Source organism: Cervus canadensis, chromosome 2, assembly GCF_019320065.1.
Source record: "Cervus canadensis isolate Bull #8, Minnesota chromosome 2, ASM1932006v1, whole genome shotgun sequence".
Classification (NCBI taxonomy): Eukaryota; Metazoa; Chordata; class Mammalia; order Artiodactyla; family Cervidae; genus Cervus; species Cervus canadensis.
In genome coordinates, this window is record NC_057387.1 from 101,433,516 (window position 1) to 101,461,446 (window position 27,931).

Below are 27,931 nucleotides of genomic sequence, written 5' to 3' on the forward strand. Positions count from 1 at the left end.
CACATTCTTTCATCCAGTCCCCAGCAAGGCCCAGGAACTTGAAGAGTCACTGAGAAGCACCGCTGGTTTCTGGCCCCGCCTGCCATCTCTTCCCCATGGGTCTGGATGAAGGAGTTCTGGCTCTCTCTGTTCTCTCAAAACTTCCTTTGACAGGAAAGCAACAGTTGATGTTGCTCGTTATTGCTAAGACCCATCTGATGACTGATGAGCTTGCAGAGCCCTCAACCCAAAAGGGATTGGCTCCAGCTGTTGGAAGTTCTGAAAAAAAATGTTTGTACGGCATTGGGAAGAGAAAGGGGAAGAGAAGATAGAAATCAATGGAAGAATACTTTATGGATGTATATCCCTTTGTAGCATACAAAGCTCTTCACATTTATGTTCTTTTAGAAACTGTTACTCTACAGATAATGAAAGAAAGTAAAATATCTAAAGAGACCCTGGCAGGATGTGAGCACAGATCTCCTGCCATTCCCCCAGCCCCGAAGGAGGCAACTTCATCCTCTTCCTCTGTCTCCCCCAACTCTTTCCACACCCCATGGTCACTCTGGGTCCAGAACCCTGACTGCTGATGAAACAGGGATGGTTTGAGCACCCTTCTAAACAGAAAATAAAACTACCTATTAGTGAGAAAGGGGGAAGTAAAAAGATTTCATTCGTCTTCCTCCTTAATACCCAAGAAGAGCCTTGCATCAACATATCTAGGAGTATTTTTCTCACCTACAATCAATGAAAAGTCTGCCAACCTTGCAAAGCAAACACTACCCCCTGTAAATATTATTTTAGTAAAAAGTTGCCCCCTTTAAAGTCACTGATTTACCCTTTACAATGGCATCTCTATCACATCAACCAGCATTCCTCCTCCCCTCCCCGCCAACGCCCTTCCCAACTCCCTGTTCTCTCCAGACAGGGCTCTGACTCACTGCAGATACAGGCAAGTGGAAAACCTGGCCCAAGAACCCCAGGTGCACCTAGGTGAGGCCGCAGAGCCCAAGGCAGGAGCCCGCCACCTACCCTGCCAGGGAGCGCCCTGAGCACGGCTGAGCTCAAGAGGCTGAACGTGGCTTTAGTGCCCATTCAAGCAAGAGAACGGGCTGCAAGTAGAGTAACCCAGAGGATCCCCCCTGAGAGGGTCTCCCACTCTCACATTTACAAACTCCATCCCTCCTGTGCCATTGCCCAAACCCAGGAAAAACCACGGCTGGCTCTGAGTCAGAGGGCGTTCTAAGCCCCTGCGGATGGACGGAGAGTGAAGACCCCACACAGTGCACACCACAGAAGTGTCCGCAGCCAGCAAGGATGGGCGGCGGGGAGCCGAGGGCCCGCAGTACCTCTCAGGTTACTGAGTCCCTCCAGGAACTTCTGGTACTTGTGAGCGTTCATGCCCCGGCCCAGCTGTGTCGGCTCAGTGGCTGGAAGCAGGCACCATATCGCGGTGACAGCTGAGGAGGGAGAGCTCCACTGCGGTTTCCTAGCCCCCGAGAGCTGGACTTTGACCACACTTGCAAGTGACGTCACCAGAGGAGCCTCATTACATTACAGCCCTTTGCGCGCCCTCATTTGTTGCAGTGAGCGGAAATACCTCCCCGAGAGAGGCCCGCCCCTCCTTTGTGCAAATGAGGCCGGAGACCACAGCAGCCCCTGCCTGTCATCTGCCACCTCATCTGCCACCTTCTCGTTAGACCCCAGCCCAGACTCCACTGGGATTACTGCTCCTCTGGTTTAAACTCTAGGGAGAGAGGCTTAAATGCTCCTCAGGACACCCGTGAGGGGCTCATCTTAACATCAGAGAAAGAAACCTTTAAAGGGCCACATTCGCCACAAGAGTGTCACCACAACAGGAGTTCCTGGGCAAACATCACAAGGCAATGAGACAGGTTTCACAAAATAAACAACCAACTCTGCACCGTGCTCATAGCAGTCACGTTCACAGGCTGGAACAGAGCCACACACAGAGGAGACGCTTCACAGGAACACGGTCCAAGGCAGGCCAAGAAGCAGAGACTGCTGTGGGAGCCCACTCCCCAAGTGCTAAAAGCCTAACTCCAGGAGGCAAGACATTCCCCCAAAACAAGGGAGAAAACGCAGCCTGCATGCTCCCCACGCTCACGCAATATTTCACTCAGCTAATTTGTTTTTGGGCTTCCCTGGTGGCTCAGTGGTAAAGAATTCATCTGCAGTGCAGGAGATGTGGATTTGATCCCTAGGTTGGGAAGATCACCTGGAGAAGGAAATGGCAACCCACCTCAGTATTCTTGTCCCATGGATAGAGGAGCCTCGCAGGCTATAGTTTGTGGGGTCACAAAAGAGTGGGACATGACTTAATGACTAAACCACCACCACCGCTTATTTTAGTTTGCTTTAGTGATGTCAGTAGCTGATGCAAATTTCTGTCTATTCCATCAGCCTCAAAAAGATAACCCCCCTGTCACAGGCTCTTAGGATGATCTGCACAGATTATAATTAAAGATGCAAACTTCTTAGCATCTTCGATGTAAGGAATACAAAGTGGTTCATCTGCATTATTATACTCATCTTTGAAAATGTTTTTAGGAAAGTAACCACAAATTTTCAATTATAGATGAGAAAATAGAAGTTAAGCAATCTGTCCAAAAGTTGCATTACAGGTCAATAAGACAGCACGAAAAGAACCTATAGTTCACAAACCTGAGCTAAGTAACCGTGAGCAACAACCAAGTCAGAATCCAGTGAACCACCCCTCATAAGAGAGATGCCTCTCTCCCAAGTCTGAAGTTTTCCAGAGTAACCTGCCAGGCGGGCTGCCGTTCAGTGACGTGGTAGAACTCACAGTGTACCAAATACAGTGTTTCACAGAACTCCCGATGATGCAGGCTGGATGCAAGGTGGAGAAACTGTATAAGTAGCATTGTGAAAACAAACAGAAAAGTTAGTATGTCTACTTGAAAAGATCAGGCTAAATAATATTAACAGCTGCCAAGAAAATGGAAAGGGAAAATCTTTAGATAATAAAAATAACCAACCCAAGCTTTTGTGCCTTCTGTTATTACTAGTTGGTTAACGGTGCTGACAAGAGAGCCAACTACATGCAGATCTGAATATTAGGAGTTGGGGGGACATGACACATGGTTCCTTTTCTCAAAAAAAAATTTTAATGGGCAAGGTTAAAAGCATAAAAAGCTCTTATGCTTACAAAATATAAGAGACAGTGGGATACGGTAAATACATATGTGCACAGAAGTAACTATAGATTCTACGACATACTACTGTGAGAACCAAGCTATGTTTGAGGTCACAGACCAGGTGCCTTGGATTCCTCATCCATGAAATGAAGCTGTGGATACGAAAGGCTAACAATAAATAACAGTTCAGATCACATGTGTCTGGTTCCCTGGCTTTATTCTACTATTTCTCCTGGAAGAATATGGATAAGAGAGCGCAGCGGAAAGAACTTGGTCACAGAGTAATGATACCTGGATTCCAGAATTTCTCTCAAGATCCAACTTTGCCATTAAACGAGCCATGTGAGCAGGAGCTCCAAACTCCTATAAAATGGTAGTTTTGTTTTGTTTTAAGCCACAAACTCGAGTGAGAACCTGATGAAAACTAAAGCTACTCTCCCTAGGAAAAGGCACATATTCACCTACTGCCAAACTTTTGTTTACAAGTGGATAGGGATCAGTGAACCACAGGTAAGGAACCTCTGAACTGATTTCTAAGACCTTGTCTGTGTCAAGATCTGAAAACACTTAACAAGGGACAGTCTGAATGTAAGTACTGGAAAGAACAATGTCCCTGTAAAATTCTATCCTAGACTCCTCCCACCTAAGGGAGGAAAGCAGGCCAGACAACAGGGATCTGACAGCAGGAACAACTGACTTTTAAAATAGCCACTTAAACTAAGTGCACTTAAAAGACAACACATGTGAGTCTGTCATTTCCTCTGTGTGTTTCACCACTGAAATTAATAACCTTTTATCAGATAAAAATTAAACAAAAACAAGGATGTTTAGAATCCTGAAGGGAGGGACGGTTCCAACTTGAGGCTCTCGGGAGGAGGGGAGGGGGGACGATGGCCTGGACCCCAGTTGCTTTCCTGCACACCCAGGGCCTTTCCTATCAGAGCATTTCAAAGCACCATGACCCAGCATCCCTCTGTGCGCTTCGTGGCCCTTCATGCTTTATTCTCATAGGTCCCACAATGGCGAACCCTGAGAGGCAACCTCAGGTGGTAGGCGGTTCTGCCCTAAGCTCCACACAGAGACAGACAAACATGAAAGGTTCAGGACCTGGCAGTCGACCAGGCACTCCGGCCAGCGGCTGACAAAGGGGGAAAGCCCCGCCGCCTCCAGCAGCCTTCACAGAGCACAGGCGCCGCGGGCCGAGCGGGGCTGGGCTGAACGCAGGCAGACCAGCAAGGCCGCTGCAGGGCATGCGGCGTGGTCCTCATGCACCCTGACTCTAGGGTGACAGGGTGACAGCTAAAAAGGACACCTGCCCTGCCCTCGGGTGGGCTCGGGGATGTCGGAGCCTGGGTGGAGAGAGGGCCTGAGTCCGGTTTGGGATATTATTCCTGAAACAGGACAGCAAGTCGACCAGCAGAGTCTCAGCTGAGGGGAATGTCTGAGGCCCAAAAGGAGAGAACAAGTCCTATCTTGGAGTTTCCACAGTTCCCAAAACCTCCTAGAAATCCAGACCTTCCGTATTCCTCTGAGGCAACCTTTCCCTTAAAAACAAATGTCACCCTCTCGTCATCAGGGTCAGTGACTCTAAATCTGCACAGTGTAAGGAGTTCACCCATTCCACACATACCTGCTGCATACTCGCCATGCACCAGGCCCTGACCTATGTGGCTTGAACACGGAACTCAGAGTCTAACAAGAAAGCCAGAGGAAAAAGGAAGGAATCTCAGGTCCAGAGAAGATGAGGGTCATGGGTGGTCAAAGTGAAGGCCCAACTGCTCATTCCCAATGACAGCACTGAAGACAAGAGGTTTTAGAGACACAAAGGTAAAGCTGCTTTAAAAGACATCATTTTCTTTGAGGCAGAACTGATACCCCGACAGCCAGTTGCCACTGTTACCCCAAAGCAGCTGAAGACAAGAAAAATGTCTCCAGTGACTTAACAAGCCAGTAACAAAAGCAGGTGCCAGGTTCATAGTCCTATTCAGGGAGCAACAAAGATCACTTTCTCCATTATCTCCCCTGGCAGCAGTGTCTGATGGAGCGTGGGGTTGAATTACACCTTGTCCCACTGGGCCGCTAGAGAAAAAACGAGTTTGCCATCTGAAGAAGGCTTGTCCCCGGGGCCAAGGCTGCCTCTGCAGGGCTGAGGAACAGAAGGTGGAGGGGGGTTCAGGATAGCGGGGACACATGTCTACCTATGGCCAACTCATAGTGACGTATGGCAAAAACCATCACAATATTGTAATTATCCTCCAATCAAATAAATTTTTAAAAATGCACAAAGAAATACTCAGTTTCAAGAGTAACAGACAACTCAGATTTATACAAATTTAACCCATTTTATGTTAATCTATCCAAATGGCAAAATTTAAAAGACCAATCTCCAGTGCTGTCAATGTCAGTAAGTAATAGACAATGCCGATGATGACACTAAAAAACAAAAGTCAGACCTCTTGCTTAGAGGAAAGGACTGAAATGGCAGGACCACAAGAGGCTTTAACAGGAATTAAGTGTGAGTCCAAGGAGTTCTGCCCACGCTGTGCTCGCCCGTGGCCTGGAGAGGCACTTCGTGTGGTCAAACCTATACTACAGGGTTCGACAATGGACTTAAAAGGGGTTTGTGCTTTAGGCCATGGACTCTCAACCCAGCTCCCTCTCCTTGATCCTTTTCTTTTTGGTTGTGTGGTCCATGGAGAAATGGGTGCAACTCACGCATTCTCTCCTCCCTATGGTGATTACATAAAAGTACAAGTCCAAACAAGGCAAAAAGGACTGAGCAATTGGAAGGGAAGGCAGAAACACCTGCTTTTAGGGAGAATCTGCACCTGCATGACCTCAGACCTACCTGAAACTAGGTCTATAAAATCATAAAATGTGAAAGCCTCATTGCTGGACACTCTGAGGACCTAACAAAAAGATCAGAACTGAGTCACCTACCCCTGGAATGTAGTTATAGGTCTCCAGCAGAGAGGGAGGGAAGCAAGGAAATTAATTTCAACAAAAGCCAACTAAGGGACTTCCCTGGTAGTCCAACAGTTAAAAACTCCATGCCTCCAACGTAGCGGGCATGGGTTTGATCCCTGGTTGGGGAACTAAGATCCCACATGCCATGCAATGCAGACCAAAAAAAAAAAAAAGGCCTACTGAAACAGTTACAGGTATGTAGGTATAACAGAGAGAGATCAACAGCTTCCTCCCTTCAAGAACAGTTTCTCTCATCAGCTCCATCAGGACCCACACCAAGGACACTGCTACATCTCCAAGTCAGTTAAAGGTAGACACTCGCCAAAGGGGGAGGGGGGACGTGGTGTGCTTCTGGCTCAATCCACCTGGCCTCCTTGACCAGCAAATAAAACAAGTCTCCAAAAAGACAGGCCACCAACTTCCAGTAGCATTTCTTTGTTGCTTTTGAGCAAAGGAAGGAGACAAATAAACATTTTTAAGAGTCAGATTCCAGGTACTAAAAATAACACAGTGGAATTTTCCTCTGAAGCTATCTTTTGCTAACAATGAGATTATGCATATATATTTTTAAGTTCAAGATAGACTGCTTAGTGGTGACTCCAGGATGGCAATGACGAGCTCTAAGAAACTACTCAATCTGAATCTGAGATAGGATACTCCAGATCCTGCTGAAGTGACTGCCTTTAACGTTAAGGAGGTGCTAAAAGCACCTAGTAGACAGAATCTCAATGAGGGGTCAACACCTGTTTAATGAGCAGCGGGCACATATGTACATGCTGAAGTGTTATCTATACTTGCTTATATGCTTGAAATAGTCACAATAAAAAGTCAAAGCAATGGATGAAACCATCCATCAAATTTACAGATACGCCTCCTCTGATACAATAATTCCACACCGAAGAATTTTTCCTAAAGACATACATACATAAAATGACAAGTGTACAATAAAGTTTTTTATTTCAGCATTTCATAGGAGCAGAAGAGTCGGACATGATCTAGCAACTGAACAACAATAAAAGCAAAAGATTGTCAGCACCCTAAATGCCCATCAATAGGGAAGTGGCTAAATAAATGATAGTACAACTATACAATAAAATAATAAGCATGGAAGAAAAAAGGCTTTAATGTACTGATATGAACTAATCTTCAAGATATAATAAGTAAAACAAAATGTCAGAGTAGCATGTATGTTACTTCTAATTTACGTATTTTAAAACGAGGAAGAAGGAAGAATATATAGAATTTAGATTCCCAAAAAAAAAAAAAATCAGAAAAAAAAAGGAATTTAGGTTCCATAAAGGCAGGGATTTTTATTTGTTTTGTTCACTGTTTACCCCCAGAGCCTAGCATGGTATATGGCACATGGTAAGTAGTCAATAAATATCTGCCAAATTAATTTCTTAATCATAAGATATGTGAAGGACTAAATGTACATATCATCTCTGAAAGGAAACACAAGAAACTGATAATACTCTTCAGGGAGAGGAAAAGGGTGGCTGGGTAAAGATGTTTCACTATATGTTATTTTGTACCTTTTGAATATTCAATTAAGTGAACATGTTACCTAACCAAAAAATTAGTGTTTAAAAGCCAGGAATTTGAGATTCTGAATCCTGATCCCAGCACTGCCACTGACCACGTAACCTCACACAGTCATTCATACATTCAACAAGCCTACCCTGTGTGTCTGCCCCGTGCCAAATTTGTAGAGCACAGAGGATGGAGAGGAAAGAAAAGGGTGCTCTTCCCTCAAGCAGCTTACAATCTAGTGTAGGAGACAAGCCGTGAACCAAACACAACATAGTACAGCTGACGCCAATGAAGGTGCGTGGAAACAAAGAGGAAGCATGGGAGACTGGGAAGGCTCCCCGGAGAAGACGATGCTGGAACTGGGATTTCAGAGCCAGAGAGAATTAGATTGATGGGGACAGGAGCGTCTAGACAGAGGAAACAAAGTAGAAACGTGAGAGAACATGATATATTTAAGGAACTTAAAATAGTTTGACATGGATAGCGTGCAGGGTACACTCTGCCCTGGAAGAATGATGGCAGGATATGTAAGCTTGGCATGCCATGGTCATGAAACCATATCTCATCCTAAAGGCAATGGAAAGCCATTGAAAGGGTTTAAGCTTAGGAGTGACTACGAAGAGCATTTAGCAGTATTGAAAAGGAGGGAAGCAAGACAGAAGGGAGGGAGACGAGTTATGACACTGCTGTGTGAAGTGCTGAGAAATAATAGAATCTAAGTAAATAGCACTGAGGATGGGGGAAAAAGAAAGGAATGTGAGAGTAGAATTATACAGCATTTGATCACTGTTCTACGTGAGTTAAGGTGGGATGGGGTAGATGGACCAAGAGAGAGAAAATCTCCAAGTCACTTGTGTGACTGGGTAGAAGACAGGGCCTTAAATAAAGAGAGGAATAGCAGGTTTCCTGGGCTTCATTGGTGGCTCAGTGGTAAAGAATCCACCTGGCAATACAGGAGTCGAGAGTTTGATCCCTGGGTCAGGAATATCCCCTGGAGAAGGAAATGGCAACCCACTCCAGTATTCTTGTCTGGGAAATCCCATGGACAGAGGAGCCTGGCAGGATACAGTCCATGGGGACGTAAAAGAGCTGGACACAACCGAGCCACTAACCAACAACAACAAAGCAGGCTTCCTGGGAAGAAGATGAAGGGTTCAGTCTATAACATGCTGAGTAAAAGGTAACTGTATGGTCAATATCCAAAAGAAGTCCTCCAGCACTCCAAGACAAGTGTCTGGAGCTCAGGACAGAGATTAGACCCACCAACTGAAGCCATGAGTATGAACAAAGTCATTTGAGAAAACTATGTAGAGGGTCAGACAGAATCCTAGAAAGCACCTTGTTTAATGGAAGATAAACCTATAAATGAAGGGAGAAACTCATAGGTCATAAAAGGTTAGGGAAGGAGAGCTTTCAAGGAGGATGGAGTGTTTCGTTTCATAGTGTCAAACACCACAGAAAGGTCAGGTAAGATCAGGGCTGAAAAATTGCCATTGGATTTGGCAATTAGGAGATGATTGGTGACCTTGACAACAGCAATTTCAGGAGCACAGAGCGGGTGAAAAGCTAAAGGTCAGATATAAACTACTCTTGAGGATCTTGGGGAGGGACTTCCCTGGTGGTCCAGTGGTTAAGGATACCCCTGCCAACGCAGGGGAACATGGGTTCGATCCCTGGTCCAGGAAGATTCCACATGCTGTGGAGCAACTAAAGCTTGTGCACCACAACGACTGACCCGGCGCTCTAGAGCCTGAGCCCCACTACAAGGGACGCCGCTGCAGTGAGAAGCCGGGCATCGCAGAGAAGATAGCTCCTGATCATCACAACTAGAGAAAGCCTGCACATGGTACTGAAGGCCCCGAAATAACTGAATAATGACAAGTAAACAAATTTTTTAAATGACCATGAGCATTTAGGAATCCAGGAATCTAATTTCCAGGGGGGTGACGGGAGAAGGTTTCCTAGAGGACTTTGAGGTGGGTTGTGAACAATGGGTAAGAGGCTGTATGGCAGACACAATGAAGATGCTTCAGAAAGGCAGTCCTGCCTGGCTTCGATGTGTCCAGAGGCAGGAGGCAGCAAGGGAGTTTGTTTGCGAGGGAGGGAGAGTTTAAAGGTGAGGCTGAGGAGCCTGAGCCCTGCCTCACTCCTGACTGCTGCTCTGCAGTGCCTGCTGCCTGGGGGGCATTTCCACCTGAGTATGCCACAGCAACTAGATCTCAAGTTATTAAAAGTGAATCCACATCCTTCCTCCTCATATCAACGCCTCCTTTGAATGCACCACCTTGAGTAACAGCACCATCCTTCGCATAACCCACTATCAAGTCCTATCGGTTCTTCCAAATACCTCTCATAGTCACCTTCTTTATTCAACAGTCAGCCTCTTCTGTCCAATTCTCACTACCTCTCACCTGGTTTGCTAAAATAGCTTTTGAAAAAAAAATGATTTCCCTTCTTCTCACCCAACCCATGTTTGCACATGCTGCTAGATAATCTTCCTAAAACAAAGCCTTCATTCAATCATTCCAATAGATAAACCTCAGGACAGAAACACAAAACCTACCACCACAGGGCGGGGGGGCGGGTGGGGGGGTGTTGAGGGGGGCGGGAATCTCAATGAAGTACAAAAACTCAACCACATGTATAAACTTTTATGGAGCGAGGTTGAACAAAACATATCTAACATTTTTTAAAGTGTCCAATAACTTTTAACACAGTGATTTCACTCCTAGGAATTTACATAAAATTTGTGGCTAATCGCTTCTCGGCCTTTTGGCTAAGATCAAGTGTAGTATCTGTTCTTATCAGTTTAATATCTGATGCGTCCTCTGTCCGAGGACAATATATTAAATGGATTTTTGGAGCTGGGAGTTGGAATGGGAGCTTGCTCCGTCCACTCCACGCATCGACCTGGTATTGCAGTACTTCCAGGAACGGTGCACCAAAAAAAAAAGAAAAAAAAACCTAAAAAAAAAAAAAATTTGTGGCTAAATGTGCAAATACACACACACACACAAAGTATACTTGTTCCAATGTTTATAACATCAAACGATGCAAAATCACCTTAAAGTCAACAACAGGGGGCTATCTCAAGTACCACTGGACCACACACAGGAATATTGACAGCAAGATAAACTATGACAGAAGCACATATTTTTGACACTGAAAGATTTTCACCATGGGTTTTGAACAAATTATGAACAGTATATTTTTACAAAATATGTATTTACATATATATACATTAGCAGAAGACAACATCTGAAAGAAAATATACCAAAATATTTACAGTGATTATCCAAAAATGGTGGGATTTTAGGTGACTTTAATTTTATAATTTTGCTTATTATTTTATAATCTCCATGCAGTAAACATGGGTACTCTGTGAAATAAAGAGTAGGGAAGATTCTACCACAATATCTAATGTAGCACAGCTCTTTTAGACTTCACAAACATCCTTTATCTGGAGATAGCAAGAACTTCATATACAGCTCATCAATTCAACTAATTGTTTCAGCCCCCCCAAAAACCAAGGATGAAGAAGGCACAGTCTGCCTTCATTGAACTCATGTTCTAAAGGAGCCAGTTAAATAGACAGCCGTAAAACAAGGAGATAAGTACTACCACAAGGGATGTATAAAGTACCATGAAAACTCAGATGAGGAGCTAAGTCAAATTTTTCCTGGCTGGGATAGAAGAAAATAAGCTTGAACACCATAAAAAGCCAGTTCATTCTAGCTGAGATGAAAGATTACTTAACAACATGAAATAGGAATTGGGAAGCTGATTAAATAGAAAGAACATCCAAGGCATAGGAAACAGCATAAACAAGAGACACAACTGAGAATCATACCCATGCCAAGTCTGAACTCTACCCTGTGGAGGAACAGAAGGCAGTGAGCACTGGAGATTTTAAGAAGAGATATGGCATGATCATTGACAGAAAGCCGAAGATGATGAGGGTCTAAAACAGGGCAGTGGGTCCATCCAGGGTGAATGGAAGGGAAAGGATGCATGTTGAGCTAGAACTCAACATGAGTTGAGACAAACAGTACTTAGTGTCTAATCAGAGGTGGAAAACAAAGGAAGACAAAAAAACAAACCTGAATTTCCCCGCTGCAGCATATAGGCAGAGACTGATACTGGTATATGAGACAGGGTATATAGGAGAGGGCTTTCCTGGTGGCTCAGACAGTAAAGAATCTGACAGCAATGCGTGAGACATGGATTCAATCCCTGGGTTGGGAAGATCCCCTGCAGGAAGGCATGGCAACCCACTCCAGTATTCTTGCCTGGAGAATCCCCATGGACAGAGGAGCCTGACGGGCCACAGTCCATGGGGTCACAAAGAGTTGGACACGACGGAGTGACTAAGCACAGCACATACAGGAAGAGAAGCATGTTTGGGAAGAGAAAAAAGGGAGATGAGGATAAGCGTGGTTTTGGATATGTTATATTAAAACTTCTATAGACTCCAAAGTAGAAGAGGGCAGTAGTCATTTGCTAAGACAAGTCTGGACCTCGAGGGAAAGTTCATATTCAGAGATTTGGATTTGAGAGTCATCAATGAACAGGTAGACAATGTTGATAAATGAACTCACCAGAGTAGGGTAAGCACACAACGAAGGGAGAAGAGAGGCCCAAATATAGTGTCGAAAGCTGTAACAAGGTCAAACGTGAGAACTGAAAAGAAATACTGAGCTCCGCAAGTAGGTCATCATAAGTGGGAGCAATTTCTGCTGGACTGGTGGGCACAAAAGCATGTCATGGTGGGTCAAGATGACTAGAGGAATGTAAGAAAGACTATTAAAGAGGTTTAGTAGTTAAAAAATAAAAAGCAGAGTTAGATGGAATAAGTTTGATGGAAGAAGCTTAAAAATTTTCCTTTCCTTAGGATGAAGACAACTTGAACATACTTATGAAGAGTCACTAGGAGGGGAGAGACTTAGAATACAAACATGCACATGCCCAGAGGCTGCCTCTGAAAAAAGGAGAAATGAGGTGAGGAAGAGACAGACAAGCTGTGAGGCAGACCTATGGAAAGTAAAAGGCTAAACGGCTTGCTCAAAGTTGACAAGGTGGGGTGGAACAGCAAGCTGGAGGAGAGTGGTGAAAGCCAAGGAATGGGAGTCACCCAGAGGGAAACAGACAGATTTCAGGGCAGGGTGGAGAGCCAAGCTGTGGCTGGAGCTCATAAACCTGTGACAGAGCGCATTAGCACAATGCCATGCAGCAGAACTCAGCAGCTGCCTGGGCAAGTGAACGTGGGCCCGGCTGGGGGAAAGGACAGGAAACCGTGGCAGAAAGAATGAGACCTGAGAGCACCAGGGCAAGCGCGGCCGTGTAGGACAGGGAGGCAGGGCAACGACACCACCCGGGGCCGAGAGGCCGGGAAATAAGCAGAGACCAGGTTTCCTGGGCATAAAGGGATGGGAGAAACAGAAGAAAGCAGGTTGTAACCAGACTCTGGGATTCCTAGGAGGAGGGAGCAACTTCAGGTCACCTCAAATACTCTTCCCCAAGAAGCTCAGCCATCATCCAAGACCAACATTGATGCCATGCTGCCTACCAAGCCCTGCTCTGATACGTAAACTAGTTCTTCAAATGGGGCCAGCACCTCAAAGACTGTCAGAAGGAATTCCAGTGAGAGAATGGTAAGGTTGAGTTCTCTTAGCGTCTTCCTTCCTGGACTTTAAGATTTGATCTGGATATCTGGGTAGAATATCAGTAACTCTTCTTTTTAGTAACAGGGAGATTTGGGGAGTTGTCGTGTGTGGAGCTGATGAAAATAAAAGTTTAAGAAACTGCCTACTTGCAAGTTTAGCAATTCCCTCAGGATCCTGGAACCAGCTGGGGTAGGACAAGAGTCACTGTCCTTCTCATCTTAGGGCCCTGGATCCTCCCCAGTGCTAACTTACAACAGTTAAGGGTGACAACTAGAGCACAATAATCCCTTTCAGCAGGGAAGCAGAAGTTGGGGTCTGCTAATAAAGTAAGTGACATCCAGGAAAGAGAAAAGTGAGTTCACTTCCTTTTACTGCAAAAACTGAATCTAAACCCTGTCTTCCCACAAGGACAGGAAAACCTAAACAAGCTACTCACTCGTTCCTTAAGATCCGGGCTCCCATCCAGCTTATTATCCCAGCCTGTACAAAAAGAGAGAGATTCAGATCCTCTCAGAGGGGCTACAAATCAAACAGAACATTGCCACCAGAAGGGACCGCTGGCTTAGAACGCTGACTCACTCTAAGAGCCCCAATTTCTTTCCGAGCTTGCCCCTATTACCCCAAAGGCAAAGGGTACAAAAATTAATAAAAGGCAATTTCTTATATTAAAGTACATGAGTGGAAGAAATAAGAATTCAGGGTTGGTTGGCTATCTGGATAAGCATCTGGAATCCGGCCCCCTGCATCAACCTGGTCAGCCATTCCATTTGGACTGAGATGGACCCTGCTATGTGAGACCAAAAAAAAAAGTTAATTCCCAATGGTGTTTGTTTAATGCAGCTCTCGTTCACCTTCACGTGGGTCACCGCCTTCTTCTGCTCACAAACACTTAATTGTCTCTGAAAAGTAGGTCATTGCCTTGTGGAACAAGCTGGAGGGGGAGCTAAGACCCAGTCTCTCACTCTGACAGGCCTGGAGAGGCCCAAGCCGTGTCTAGGAGACCAGGACCAGTCAATAGTGCACAGTGCCAAGAGTGCTCCAGGTGGCAACCTGGCTACTGCCATTCCTAGGTGGTGATTCAGCAGGTTGGTGGAGCAGAAGACGCCCAGGATGTGAGGGTGAGGCTCCTGTCACGCCAAGGAATCCCTGACCCACTCTGATGGCTAATGAGGTGTCCCTGATCATCTCCGAATGGAGAGAGCAAGAGGTGGACCATGAGAATGCTGAACTCTTCCCCACTGCCCATATGGGCCCTCTGTAGAATACCAAGCATTGCTCAACCATAAATGGAGCTGTCTGAGCTTCTCCCCACTCCTTCTCCCAAATATTTTCTTCAGGACACCCAAAAATAAACACGGCTCCTTCCTTACCCATGAGCTAGAGGCACATTCTTAGCACTGTAAGCTGTCACCTGAGCATGTCTGACAAAGAAGGGGTTAACATCTCTAAACAGGATACATCTTGTTCCTAGGCCCAAATACCCCATCCACCCAGAACACGAAGGTGGGAAAGACTCCCCCTCAAGCCTCCTCCAACCTCTCACTGACTAATTCACTAAATATAGGCTATTGCTTCAAAGTAAGAAAGACGGGGACTGGGGAGATGAGGCGACAGAGTGCTGGCAAGTTTGGGAAATAGCTACCAGAGGGTCAGCTGTCCAGCTGGCTCTGGAATCTGAAAATTTCCAAATCTAACAACTGCCTTTCTCAGCAAGAATCAAAAGTATGTGAATCAGCTGTGGAGGATAAAGGTTGTAGAGCCCAGTTTCAGAAGCCAGTAGCAAACCGCTTCCTTAGCCATTGTTCCCAACAAACAGCAAACTGCCAGCAACTTCACCTTCAGACCAGCTACCAGCTCTAAGAGGAACGGGAAAGGGAGTTAGTTCTTTCTTTGGCATATGGAGTGAAAGCATCTCTCTCTCTCAATCTCTCTCTGTATCTCTCTCCAACCACCTCCCCATCTCCAATTCTCTGGTTGTAAAACCAAACCATTGACCACCCCAACTTTTCTAAATTCTAACGATGCAATTTTCCATTATTTCCAAAGGTCCCATGGACGTTTCCTCCTCCTGATCCCTCACTACTTCTCCTGCCCTACACCACACACACACACTTCACCTCTAAGGTACTTCAGAGTCAGAACCCTATGAACTAATACCTAATTTCACATCACCTTTTCAAGTCTGAGGTTTAAGTCTCTATGTAACTAGATTGCAAACCCTACATAGGCAGAAACCATGTTTTATCACCACTATTGAGCTAACACTGCATGTTTATCATGAGCCAAGCACCATTCTGATAGCTCAGTTGGTAAAGAATCTGCCTGCAATGCAGGAGACCCCAGTTCAATTCCTGGGTCAGGAAGACCCACTGGAGAAGAGATAGGCTACGCACTCCAGTATTCTGGCCTGGAGAATTCCATGGACTACAGTCCATGGGGTCACAAAGAGTCAGACACAACTGAGCAAGTTTCACTTTTCTTTTCCAAGCACCATTCTAAGCACTTTACAAGTATTCAGTCTCCATGGGAATTCTATGATGTAGGTGCTGTCAGCACAGACACTTCACAGATGAGCACTGATATTCAGAAAGGTTTAGGAACTTGCTCAAGTTCATGGTAAACAGCAGAGCTGAGATTCACACCCTGGTAGCTTAACCTCAGAGTCAGTGCTCTCAACCCCAATACTCTACAAAAGTGGTCTCAGAACAGCAGCAACTCCTGGGAACGTGTTAAAAATACCAACTCTCAAGCCAAACCCCAGACATACTGAATCAGAAGCTGGGGGTGGGGCCCAGCCATCCATGTCTTAACAAGCCCTCCGGGTGATTCTGATGGCGGCTCAAGTTTGAGAACCAGTGCTCAGTTCACGAGTTGTGCTGCTTCTGCTTTTCTTTATTTGAGCCACACCCGAGACAGAAAGGAGTCCAGGAGGAACTTAAGGGTAAAAATATCCAGAACAACTGATTGTGGCCTGATGGTTAAGAGTGCGTGCGGATTCGAGGGCCAACTGCTTGTCAGTGTAAAAGCCCAGCTCCGCTGCTTACCACCTGTGTGACGCTGGGCACGTCACTTAGCCTTCCTGTTGCTCAGCTGCATCAAATGGAAAATGGGAACAACAGTACCCACATCATTCATTGTGAGGATTCAATGACTTGGTATCATGCAAAGCATTTATAAAGTGTGTGGCACTTGATAAGTGCCATATAAGCTCTTACTGACTGTAGTTCTTGATCCATTTTATAATTAAACTCAGCAGGCCTTTGTTAGGCATCTATGAACCAGGCTTCTCTGGTGGCTCAGACGGTAAAGAGTCTGCCTGCAAGGCAGGAGACCCGGCTTCCATCCCTGGGTCAGGAAGATCCCCTGGAAAAGGAAATGGCAACCCACTCCAGTATTCTTACATGGAAAAACCCCACGGATGGAGGAGCCTGGCAGGCTACACACTCTTTGCGGGGTGGCAAAGAGTCGGATACGACTGAGCAACTAACACACGTGTACCAGGCACTGTGCCACGGACACGCATCCATCAACATCTCCCCAACTCATCATGAGCCTTTCAAATGTCTATCAATGCCTTATTAACTGCAGTACTCTGTGCGATGGGATACAAGGGCCACAAAGAACAAGGCATTAACCCTTCTTTAAGGACAAAGCATGCCTCAGACATGACTGCAACACATAGCAGCGAGTGATAAGAATCAGAAGACAGCATTCTTCAATGGAAAGAACACTGGGTTTGAGGTCACAAAAAGGATACTGGGTTTGAGGTCACAAGATTTAGACTCGGTTCCAGCTGTGTTACCTAAGGCAAGTCACTTTACCTCCTTGAGCCTTAGGCTATCAAGCAGAATAATAACCTGTGAGGCACAAAAGAGGTAATACATATGAAAGCATCTGTAACTTGGGCAAAGTCTGAGAGATGGTAAGACAGAGAAGCCTGGCGCGCTGCAGTCCACAGGGTCACGAAAAGTCAGCCATGACTTGGCGACTGAACAACTATTACTCTTACTTTTAAGTGAATTCTTTCAATAATATTATGTAAGTTTAGAAAGATGGGGCTTCCCTGGTGGCTCAGAGGTTAAAGCATCTGCCTCCAATGTGGGAGACCCAGATTCTATTCCTGGGTTGGGAAGATCCCCAGGAGAAGGAAATGGCAACCCACTCCAGTACTCTTGCCTGGAGAATCCCATGGATGGAGGAGCCTGGTAGGCTACAGTCCACGGGTCGCAAAGAGTCGGACACGACTGAGCGACTTCACTTTCACTTTAGAAAGATGATATGACTCTTAACTGAAGGATTCGAAATGCTGCACCCAAAAAAATGACATATGAGATGGACGTGAAAGGATAAGTAAGACGTAGAAATTAAAGGAAAATCCAAGTAGAGGAAAGAGCATAAGCAAACACATGAGAATGCGGGTGGGGGCCCGTGGGGAGGGGGACTAGTTCATTCCAGTTGTAAAGAATAATGAATGGTGGTGGTGTTTTTGTTTAGTCGCTAAGTCACGTCCAACCCTTTGCGACGCCGTGGACTGTAGCCAGCCAAGCTCCTCTGACCACAGGATTCTCCAGACAAGAATATTGTAGTGGGTTGCCATTTCCTTCTCTAGGAGATCTTCCCAATCCAGGGATCGAATCTGTGACTCCTGCTTGGTAGGCAGATTCTTTACCACTAAGTCATCTGGGAACCCTAAAGAATAATAGGAGATGGCATTAAAAAGGCAGGTTAAGGGCAAACAGGGGGGCAAATATCTGCTCACTTTTCCCCCATAAGCATCTCTGGTACTTCAACTAGTAAATGATGAAACAGTGGGTTAAAATTAGTTTCAGGATTTCTTAACACCTGTGAGTCTGAAGTACTCAGCATGCCTTCTGCTCCACTTTCAGGGGTTAAGAGCCAGCTATATCATATGTATGGAAAATGGAATAACTATAGATATGTAGTCTGTGCAGGGGCCCCTTTGAAAACAATGCTTTTATTCCTCATCAGAGCTCCTCTCAGGAGTCCAGCAGAGAGAGAGCTCACAAAGACTGGGCCTTTTGGCCCATCACTATTCAACTAAGCCCAATCTTTGTTCACCTAACACCAGCTACAAAATGAAGTGGAAAGGGTTCAACTCTCTTAACCATTTTTCACGTGTTTTTTAGTACCTCTATTTAAATATAATATGCAGTACATTTGTTTTGGTGTTTTGTTTTCACTCATTATTTTTGTGCAAGAAGGTAAGCATATAATCTAGAGTAGCACAAATTTGTTCATACAGAAATTGAGGTTTCCAATAGATTGTTTCGGAGAAATTTTTAAAGCTTTATATGTTGTTATGGTTGAATGAAATAATATAATCTAGTAAGTCTTGCTTGTCAAAGAACATTTTAAAGAAAATAAATTTAACAAACTTTGAAGAAAGTCCATTTTTCGTTGATAAGGGGTGAATATATAATTTGTTGATCATGCCAAATATCTTTATCTCTAAAATTCAATTGTCAGTTTTCCACAAAGAAAACTGCCTAAGGAAAAAATATTAACTTTCCAAAGAACAAATTATCAAAAATCAAACTGAACACTCTGGTGCTCGTCTCTCCTCCACTGTCATACAAGTGCCCCCTACTGTCGTTCATGTTTAATCTATGTTTTTCTGATATAGCTTTTTTCAGATTTCTTTTTTTTTAGATCCTTTACTATAGCAGTCTTCACAAAGCACAAACATAATTCTTTCATCGTATGTACTTACACAACTAGAACTGAATGCTAAATGTGATCTCATTAACTTAACATAGAATTCACTCACTCATATTATATTGACAACGTAAAATCATCCTGAATAGCTTTAGAAAGATAACTAGAAGACAGACAATGAAGGTACGGAACAGGAAATATTCGGGTAGACCAACTGGGTGGAGGAGTGCACTGAGGGGGTGTGTCCCTGTATCCTTGACACAATGGGGCAAAAAAACCCCAATGACACTGCAGTCCCCTTAAGCGCAGAGAGGGGACTCGGGGGGGAATCAGTACAAACCACCCTTTAGCCCCTTCAGACAACCAGGAGAGTGCACACAGAGGGATCCAGAGTTTAGAGTGGCTGCCTCTCCTCGCCCTCCACTTCTCTGTCCAACGTAAGTGCAGGATGCAGAAGCCCAAGCATGTGGGCTCTTCCAGGTCTGACTCAGGCCTGAAGATGGGACACAGAAGTCAGAGCTGCAGAGCACTCTCTGCAGAATTCTGGAAGAAACTGCAAGAGCCTATCTAAGCTGTCAAGACCATCCTGCTAAGGTTCTTAGTGCTTTAATCCCCTTGGAGACCTCTTCCATCATCCCGGGACCCCCTGTTACCAATCCACACACCATGGTGGTGGGCTGGGCTGGGGGAAGCCAGAGGAGAGCACACAGCTTCTATACTATGTCAACTGCCAATGATAGGATATATGCGTATGTATGCATGTGCATAGCTTACAAATCCTACAACCCAGGCTGGCACACAACTGGCTATTCCGTGTACAGCTGTACAATTCCCCCTCAGGCCCTGACCTGTGTAAAACAAACTAAAAGTCCAGATACATCACAACAGCAAGAGTCCCATTCACAGTAACAGCAGAAGAGGGCGGAAGGAAAGGCACGGTTGATAAGCTACGCTACTGTTAAGCAGTCCAGCCCTGGAGAAGAGTCGAATCCTTTCCCCACTAGAGTTCTGCCAGGCCTGGACCCTCTATATGCACTCCCATCAGAATGGGCTCCATCATTTGTTAGACTCCTATCAAAACAGGTCCTGCAACCAGATGAAGTTGACACACAATGGTCTTGTCCCTCACTTCATCCTCTTCCTCGCAGCTTTGAGAGCTCTAGATAAGGAATCAATTCAAAAATACTGCTACTGAAACTAATCATATTTTAGCAACCTAAGTGTCCATCAATGGAAGAATGAATAAACAAAATGTGGTACATACAAAGAAATACTATTCAGCCTTAAAAAGGAATAAAATTAAGACACATACTACAATATGGATAAACTTTAAAGACATTATACTAAGTGAAATAAGCCAATTGCAAAAGTATAGCTATTGTAGGAGTCTACTTACACGAAGTACCTAGAACTGTCAAATTTAACAGAAACAGAAAACAGAATGGTAGTTGCCAGGAGCTGGGGGAGGGGAGAATGGGAATTATTGTTTAATGGGTATGAAATATAAGTTTAAGAAGTTCTGGAGATGGACAGTGGTAATGGTAACACAGCAGTGTGAATGTACTTAATGCCACTGAACTGTACACATAAAATAGTTAAAATGGTAAATTTTATGCATATTTTACCACATTAAAAATCACATTTTACAAGACTCTTTATTAGAGAAACTACAATTACTTACCCACTATGCATCAAGCAGCATGCTTTCTATATATTAATTCATTTAACCTTTACAGAAACAGTACAAGATAGTTATTATCACTAACATATTGCAAATGAGGACTTAGAAAAATCACACATAGCAGTTAAGTGACTGGCCAAGGTTACAGAGCTTGTTAAGTACCAGAACCAGGATTCCAACATTTACACCATTTCCACTGTAAAATGCTGCTCTCCACCCTAGAGGGGAGATTTATCTGATACTATAAAATAGCCACAAACCAGAAAGCCCCTGGAGCAGGAGAAGGGACAGAGGTAAAGGAAGAATTTAGTGTTCAAAGTCAAGGCAGGCACACTAATTCCACTTCTAAGGCTGTTCTTCCTCTGATGACCTTCAAGAACTTGAAACACACCAATTACCTAGTCATGTAAACCCTAGCAAACTAGGAAAAGCTGTGTTACACACAAAACTCAAAAATTACATTCCTCATAACCTATCAAGCAACGTTCTATTTTGTAGGAACTTTTAAGGACTTCTCCAAGGTCAAGAAAAAAAATGCAAAAGTTAGTGTATCACAAAATTAAACTCCAGGTTACCCCAAACACTAAGAAAAACTCCTGAAGAAGCAAAGGGGATCCTGACTTCCTCCCCACCCCTCCCTTTTCTGCCTTCTGCTCTCGCTCCAGAACCACGAGGAGCAGGCGGGTCTGCACGGGCAGGTTCGGAAACTGCTGTGCGGGCCACAGGCGGCACCGCTCGCTAACAGCGGGCCCCCACGCCACCGGAGAGGAAGCCGCGGGCTTGCTCGTGAGGGCAGGAAATCTGGACAGCCCGATTGCAGTCCCAGCCTGTGTCACTCCGTCAGGGCTCAGGGGGGCATCCTGCCAGGTTCCATTCCAAGAATGGTGTCACTTCCACCGGGGACTAACAGTTGCTCCCTGGCAGTTTAGGCACCAAAAGGGCTGACCAGAGAACGTGGCCAGAGCGGAATCCACAGCACGCAGGCCCCGGGAGGGCCCAAGCTTTTCTCGCCTTCAGTGGGCGAAGGGGCTCCACCACCACAGGTCAAGCAGACACAGCCCAGGAAAGGATTCAAAACAATCCCTCTAGGTCCTGTGTCTCTCCCAGGGGCACAAGAAAGCTGCGGTTCCCATACAGGTCTCTCTCTCAAATTGAAGTTGTTCTGCTGCAAACAAAAGCAGCTTCCTTCCCACCCCCAAGACCCAACTGATTTATAGCCAGCAAGTGTCTCCCAGTACTCAGAAAATATGCTATCGAACAGGAAATGAAAAAATATCCATTTCTTCCCGAAGGAAGGGGGAGGAATCACATCCCTATACAGACAGGAAATCAGCTGACCAGAATCCCAGCCATGTCAGGGAAATGACTGTCCCCTTCTTCAACGCAGGGAGTTATGAAAGCCGAGTTCCTCTCAGGCTTCCATCACTACTGAGGGAAGAGCTTCCAAGCCAGGACTATTTGCTTATAGCTCTTTACTAGTTTAGATAGTTACCAGATAAAAGGGGAAAAATGAAAGCCCCTCATGCCCTAATGCAGGGGTCCCCAACCTCTGGGACTCAGACCAGTCAGATCAGCAGCAGCATAAGATTAGAAATAAAGCACACAATAAATGTAACATACTTGTATCATCCCAAAACCATCCCCCCACCCCTGGTTATGTGGAAAAATTGTCTTCCACAAAATTGGTACCTAGTGCCAAAAAGGCTAGGGACCACTGCCCTAATGCCAACCAAAAGCACAACTCCACAAACTTCCCACTTTTTCCTCATGTAGGAAAGAGCCAAAAAGGAATGCTTGCACAATACTCAGAGAAACCACAAGGGACATTTTAGGTACAGGTGACCCCAATATTTAAAGTCTGCATCCACCCAATCTGAGGTTGTGGCTGGGTGTGGGACACAAACCAGAGAAGAGGCTGAGACTTCTTGTTTGCGAACAGCAATCATTCTAATAACAGCTTTATGTTTCCACAATGCTGGTTAGCAGGGCCTCAATGCCTTCTTTCCCACCCACAATCTAATCCTGACCACCCCCCTTTTTCATTTGAGAGGGACAAGCATGTATCTTTAGTCCCTGCTACAAAGAAGGTCAGTGATTGGAAGCCTTATCCAAGGTCATTAGCTAGTCAGATGGAACTAACATTCAACTTTTAAATGCTTTCTCACATGAAGGAAGACTGCAAAACAACTGTTTCTCAAGTAATTCATAGGCAACTAAAATTCCCTGTATCGTGTCCACAAAAACTCCTTTATCTCTCTCTCTCCTATCTCCATTTTCTACTAATGTCTCCTAACTCAATAGGCCAGGCATGTCTGCTGACATCCAGTGCATTTAAAGCTTCCCTCCATTATTCAACTTAACATACATTTATAAACACTAACTTCGAGCTGGGCGCTGTGCTAAACTTTGGGGACAAAAAGATGGATGAGATGCAGTCTCAGTTCTCAGGATGCACAGTCTCGTGGGACACAGAAAGACAAACATGTAACTGTTATTCAGAAGAACCAGTGACATCAAAAAGGAAGAATATATGCTTAGGATGCTTCAGTTCTCCAGGCATAGCATCTAGGGAGAACTGGTGTGTCCAGTGAAAGGAACCTTTCTCTCAAGGAACCTCTGAAAATATTTTTACTTTCATCATTCCCGACTTGACACCTCCAAATGATGCTGCCCCAAACGCCAAGGCTGTAAACTGACATGGCATGTAAAAACAAGAACACTACCACAATGGGAGAAAACTCGAGTCAGCTCTCAGAGGAAGCCCTGCAGAACCGCACCCAGGAAACCACCTGAGCAGTGAAATGACTGTACTAACTTTTCCCCACTGTCCATCACTCCCATGGCCAGAGAATGGGACACGCAGGAGGTTTTATCTGAAGGGAGAGAAAGGAAACCCACATTACTCCTGTGGACAAAAACTCTCCCCACTGAAGCAGTCTCAGTAAAACATCACAATGTTTGATGATTTAAAAGTCGTTTCGAGGGGATATATGTATACATAAAGCTGATTCATTCTGTTGTGCAGCAGAAACTGACAACACTGTAAAGCAATTATACTCTAAAAAAAAAAAAAAAGTCATTTAGTATTGTTACTCCCTCCAGGTTAGTCTGCAGCTAAATCATTCCACAAAAAGTAGCAAGACATCTAGCCTAAAACATGTACTTTAAAAATGTGTTTTTAAAACTAAAGCCCCATCATTTTAAATGTATTAGGGTCTTAGCTATATTTATACTCTGTTATACTCTATACTCTTTTCAAAGCACCATTAATTTTCATCTTCTGATAATGACAAACCACTGATGGAAATAAAATCAAGTCCAAGAGTGACCTTTTCCCTCTCAGGGGCAAGTACCAAACCCTCAGCACAAGACTTTTTCTAGGTCCACATTACTCACAGAAAAAAGAATGGAGAATGAAGTGAGGCTTTTCTATCAGCAAAACAACAGATTCTCTGATTAGGAGACCCTCAGGTGCCTAAATCAAGCAATCAAAACATTCTGCCCTCTACACCACAGAAGGGTTTAAACCATCATACTCTATTTCCTTTTCTCTACCTTCCTATCCGTTGGGGAGGGCAGAGGAGTGGAGGATAGACGGATTACATTTGAGGCCTGGGCACGTAGCAGCACTGTTCACTGCAATATGTGGGCCTCAGAGATGAATCTGATGACCAATCTAGTCTGTGTGTGGTAGGAGGGCATTTGTGAAGGAAGGAAGAAAGAAAGAAAGAAGGGCAAAAAAGGAAGTAGTGGGGGTAGAAATAAAAGGTTTCCTACTACTCTAGCAGAAATCCCTACAAGCAGACTCAAGGAGATCCTGGCAACCCCTCAGGCCTATGGCTGGGAAAACAAATGAAAGGCACATCCCCACCCCTCGGACCATTCTGGCTATCCTGCACCTCCCTTGGATTTCCTAACTCTAAAGGAAGCCTTTTCCCCAGACTCATTATAATGAGAAAGCAAGTAGCTGCATGGCACAGGTTTATGGCAAAGAAAATGAATGGCAATTAATAACTGGTTTGTACCAGAGAAGCTGGTTTATTTGATCTGCCTCCTGGTTCCAAGGAGCGTCTCTCTGCATTACGCCATCCTTCTAGTTATGTGTTTAATAAAGTCATACTCTCATATCTAACAACGTAGCATCCTCCCTTCCATCCCCTTATCAGCCCTCCTCCTACACTTACTATCTTTTCCCCAACCTGGAGTCTGAATCCCATTCATTAGAGGAGGAAGCATAACCTGTTGCACAAGTGTTTCATCTGCTGACACTCCTCAGTAGCACACGCCCCTCGTGATAGTCAGCCAAGATGATGTCATCAGTTGAATGCTCCCTGGGGTTCTGGCTTTGAGCACCTGATCTTAAATAGAGTGTGAAGTACTAAGAAAATCCAATCACACTGACATTTGGTGAATACCTTCTGAATGCAGGGCACTGAGCCAGACAAAATGACAGATAGGAGAAAGAATAAATCATAATCTGTGAGCTCCAGAAGCACAATCTAATTGGGCAAATCCATAGGAAGTTAAATACCAAATGATAAAATACAAGTGATGACATACAGCATGACATGGTCAACTGGCCAATGAGTGATAGAAATTAATGCTATGAGTTCAGAAGTCGAATGAGTTAGCACAGGTTAGTACGGTTTGCAAAGGAGTACTGGGAAAAGGGAGGACTCAAGCTGAGCTCTCAAGTAGGATTTCAAGAGGTGGGGACAGACCTGATAGAAAAGGGGATGGCTCTAGCAGAGGCACAAGTCCTAAATACCAAATGAAAGCCCCAAAGTAAGCCGGGCAGATGGCAACAAAAATGAATAAGAGGCAAAAACAAACAAAGAGGCCGCATTACCCAGCAGGCCACACTACAGAGTATCAGCACAGGGACTTTTTCAAGCAGAAGGAAAATTATCCCAAATGGAAGACCAGACATGCTAGGAGAAAGGAAAAGCAACTTTTAAAAACAGATAAATATTTGGTAAATCCAGATGAACACTGTCTTGAGACTCCCCTGGCAGTTCAGAAGTTAAGACTCTGCCTTCCAATGCAAGGGGTGTGGGTTCAGTCCCTGGTCAGGGAGCCTTATAAGATCCCATGTGCCTGGCACCCAAAAAACAAAACATAAAACAGAAGCAATACTGTAACAAATTCAATAAAGACTTTAAAAATGGTCCACATAAATACATGAATGTTGTCTACACAAAGCAAAAATCATAATGGGTTTTTATTTACTTAATAAACATAACAAAAATATACTAAAGCATTTGCATTAAAAATAAATGCTATGATAAAAATAAGTAACATATGTGTGCATAGAACATTAAAGCAGAGAAGAGAGTGGCTAATTCACTCACTCAAAAGAACTCAAAAAGTCATCAATAAGAACATAAGATCTGGAATGAGTCAGAAAGGATAAGCTTTTCAAGAGAATAGATTTAGGAGGACTCTGCAGACAGAGGCAATAATGCAAGCAAGATAAATGAACTAGAAACGATCTGGAGTGTGAGTAGACTACATGCAGGAGCGCGTGAGTACAGCAAAGGATGACGGGGTCTAAAACAAGAATCACAGTCTGGAGCCGAAATGTGGACAGACTGTGTCTTCTACAAAGAAATTTTGGCCTTCTGCTAAACTGACATATAATCTACAGCCTGTCTCTCCTACAAAGCCCTTCCCAGTGAAAGACTGCTTTCTAGAGGGCACATAGGTAAATGTCACCTTTAGTAAATAAATAAAATAGATAAGGCTTTGGGACAAGAGGAGATATGACCAACATGAAGGAGTAAAGGAGGGAGAGGGGCAGTTCCAAAGTAAGTTTGCTTTTTTAATTTTTTGGGTTAGTCGCTAAGTCGTGTCCTACTCTTTTGTCACACTATGGACTGTAACCCACCAGGCTCCTTTGTCCTGAGACAAAGAGAGATTTCCCAGGCAAGAATACTGGAGTGGGTTGCCATTTCCTTCTCCCAGGGATCTTCCCCACCCAGGGACCAAATTCACAACTCCTGCATTGGTAGGCAGATCCTTTACCACTGAGCCACCACAGAAGCCCAGAGTAAGCCTGGCCATAAAAGAGAATGCAATCATGTCATTGTGGCAATGTGGATTGACCTAGAGATTACCATTCTAAGTGAAGTCAGAAAGAGAAAGACAAATACCACACAATATTACTTAAATGTGGAATCTAGAATATAATACAAATAAATTTATTTACTAAACAGGAACAGACTCACAGACATAGAGTACAAACTTATGGTTACCAAAGGGGAAAGCAGAGTGGGAGAGGGATAAATCAGGAGTTTGTGATTGAAGTGAAGTGAAGTCGCTCAGTCGTGTCCGACTCTTTTCGATCCCATGGACCATAGCCCGCCAGGCTCCTCTGTCCATGGGATTCTCCAGGCAAGAATGCTGGAGTGGGTTGCCATGCCCTCCTCCAGGGGATCTTCCCAACCCAGGAATCAAACCCAGGTTTCCCACATTGCAGGCGGATTTTTTACCATCTGAGCTACCAGGGAAGCCCAGATACAAACTACCATAAATAAAACAGGTAAACAACAAGGTCCTATTCTATAGCACAGGGAACTGTATTCAATATCCTACAACACACCATAATGGAAAACAATATAAAAAAGAATATATATGTATGTATACATATAAATAACTAAATCACTGTTTTGTATACCAGAAACTAACACAACACTATAAATCAACTATCCCTCAATTAAAAAAAAAAACAAACAAACCAGTAAGCCTGGCAAGGAGAAAGCTGAAAGAATACAAACTAAACTTAGAAGACCATTTACCCTGACCAGTGGGACTAGAGAAAGACTTGGAAACTCTCACCTTTTAATTTGTACTGCTTAAATTTACAATAAGCATGTATAATTTTGTAATCATAATGAGAGTTAGACAAGCATAGGAAGCCTGTGTGTTTTCCTCTTCAGTTCTAGAACAGTATTTTTTGTTTTAAAGTAACTCACAATGTCCCACACCTGACTAGGGCCCCTAGGCAAGACTGAAACCACTAAGTAAGAAGTGCCAACTGAAGTCACAAGTCGCACTCCCTTTCCCACTCATGAACAATAAGAACTCCAAAAAATGCACATAAAGGTCACTTCCCCAACCCTTCAGTCAGTGTACTTCCAGAACTAGGAGTTTTTAGAGAAAAGGAGGAGACTCGGGCCTAGTAGTTCTATTCAAGGAAATGAAGGGAAAGTATAATATGGTGGTTAAGAGCAGGAGTTCTGTTGTCCCACAGAGTT

At 44.4% G+C, this 27,931-nt stretch overlaps 1 protein-coding gene, 1 long non-coding RNA gene and 1 other non-coding gene across 13 annotated transcripts in view; 2 read left to right on the forward strand and 1 right to left on the reverse strand.

Annotated features, from left to right (window-relative positions):
- The window catches only part of MACF1 (microtubule actin crosslinking factor 1), a 337,865-nt gene that overhangs the window by 271,736 nt on the left and 38,198 nt on the right, over positions 1–27,931 (reverse strand). The window contains exon 1 of one of the 11 annotated variants that reach the window (XM_043461819.1): positions 1,329–1,395. The exons of the other annotated variants lie outside the window; for them this stretch is intronic. Within the exon in view, the coding sequence (XP_043317754.1) occupies positions 1,329–1,380 (52 nt within the window). The 5' untranslated portion in view covers positions 1,381–1,395. Of the gene's footprint in view, positions 1–1,328; positions 1,396–27,931 lie in introns of those variants that run through there. 11 annotated transcript variants of the gene reach the window in all.
- LOC122437573 lies at positions 10,412–10,602 on the forward strand. The gene has a single exon (XR_006268379.1). It is a non-coding gene; the product is annotated as a U2 spliceosomal RNA (small nuclear RNA).
- On the forward strand, positions 10,413–22,119 carry LOC122437186. The gene is made up of 3 exons (XR_006268187.1): positions 10,413–10,568; positions 17,236–17,240; positions 22,109–22,119. It is a non-coding gene; the product is annotated as an uncharacterized LOC122437186 (long non-coding RNA).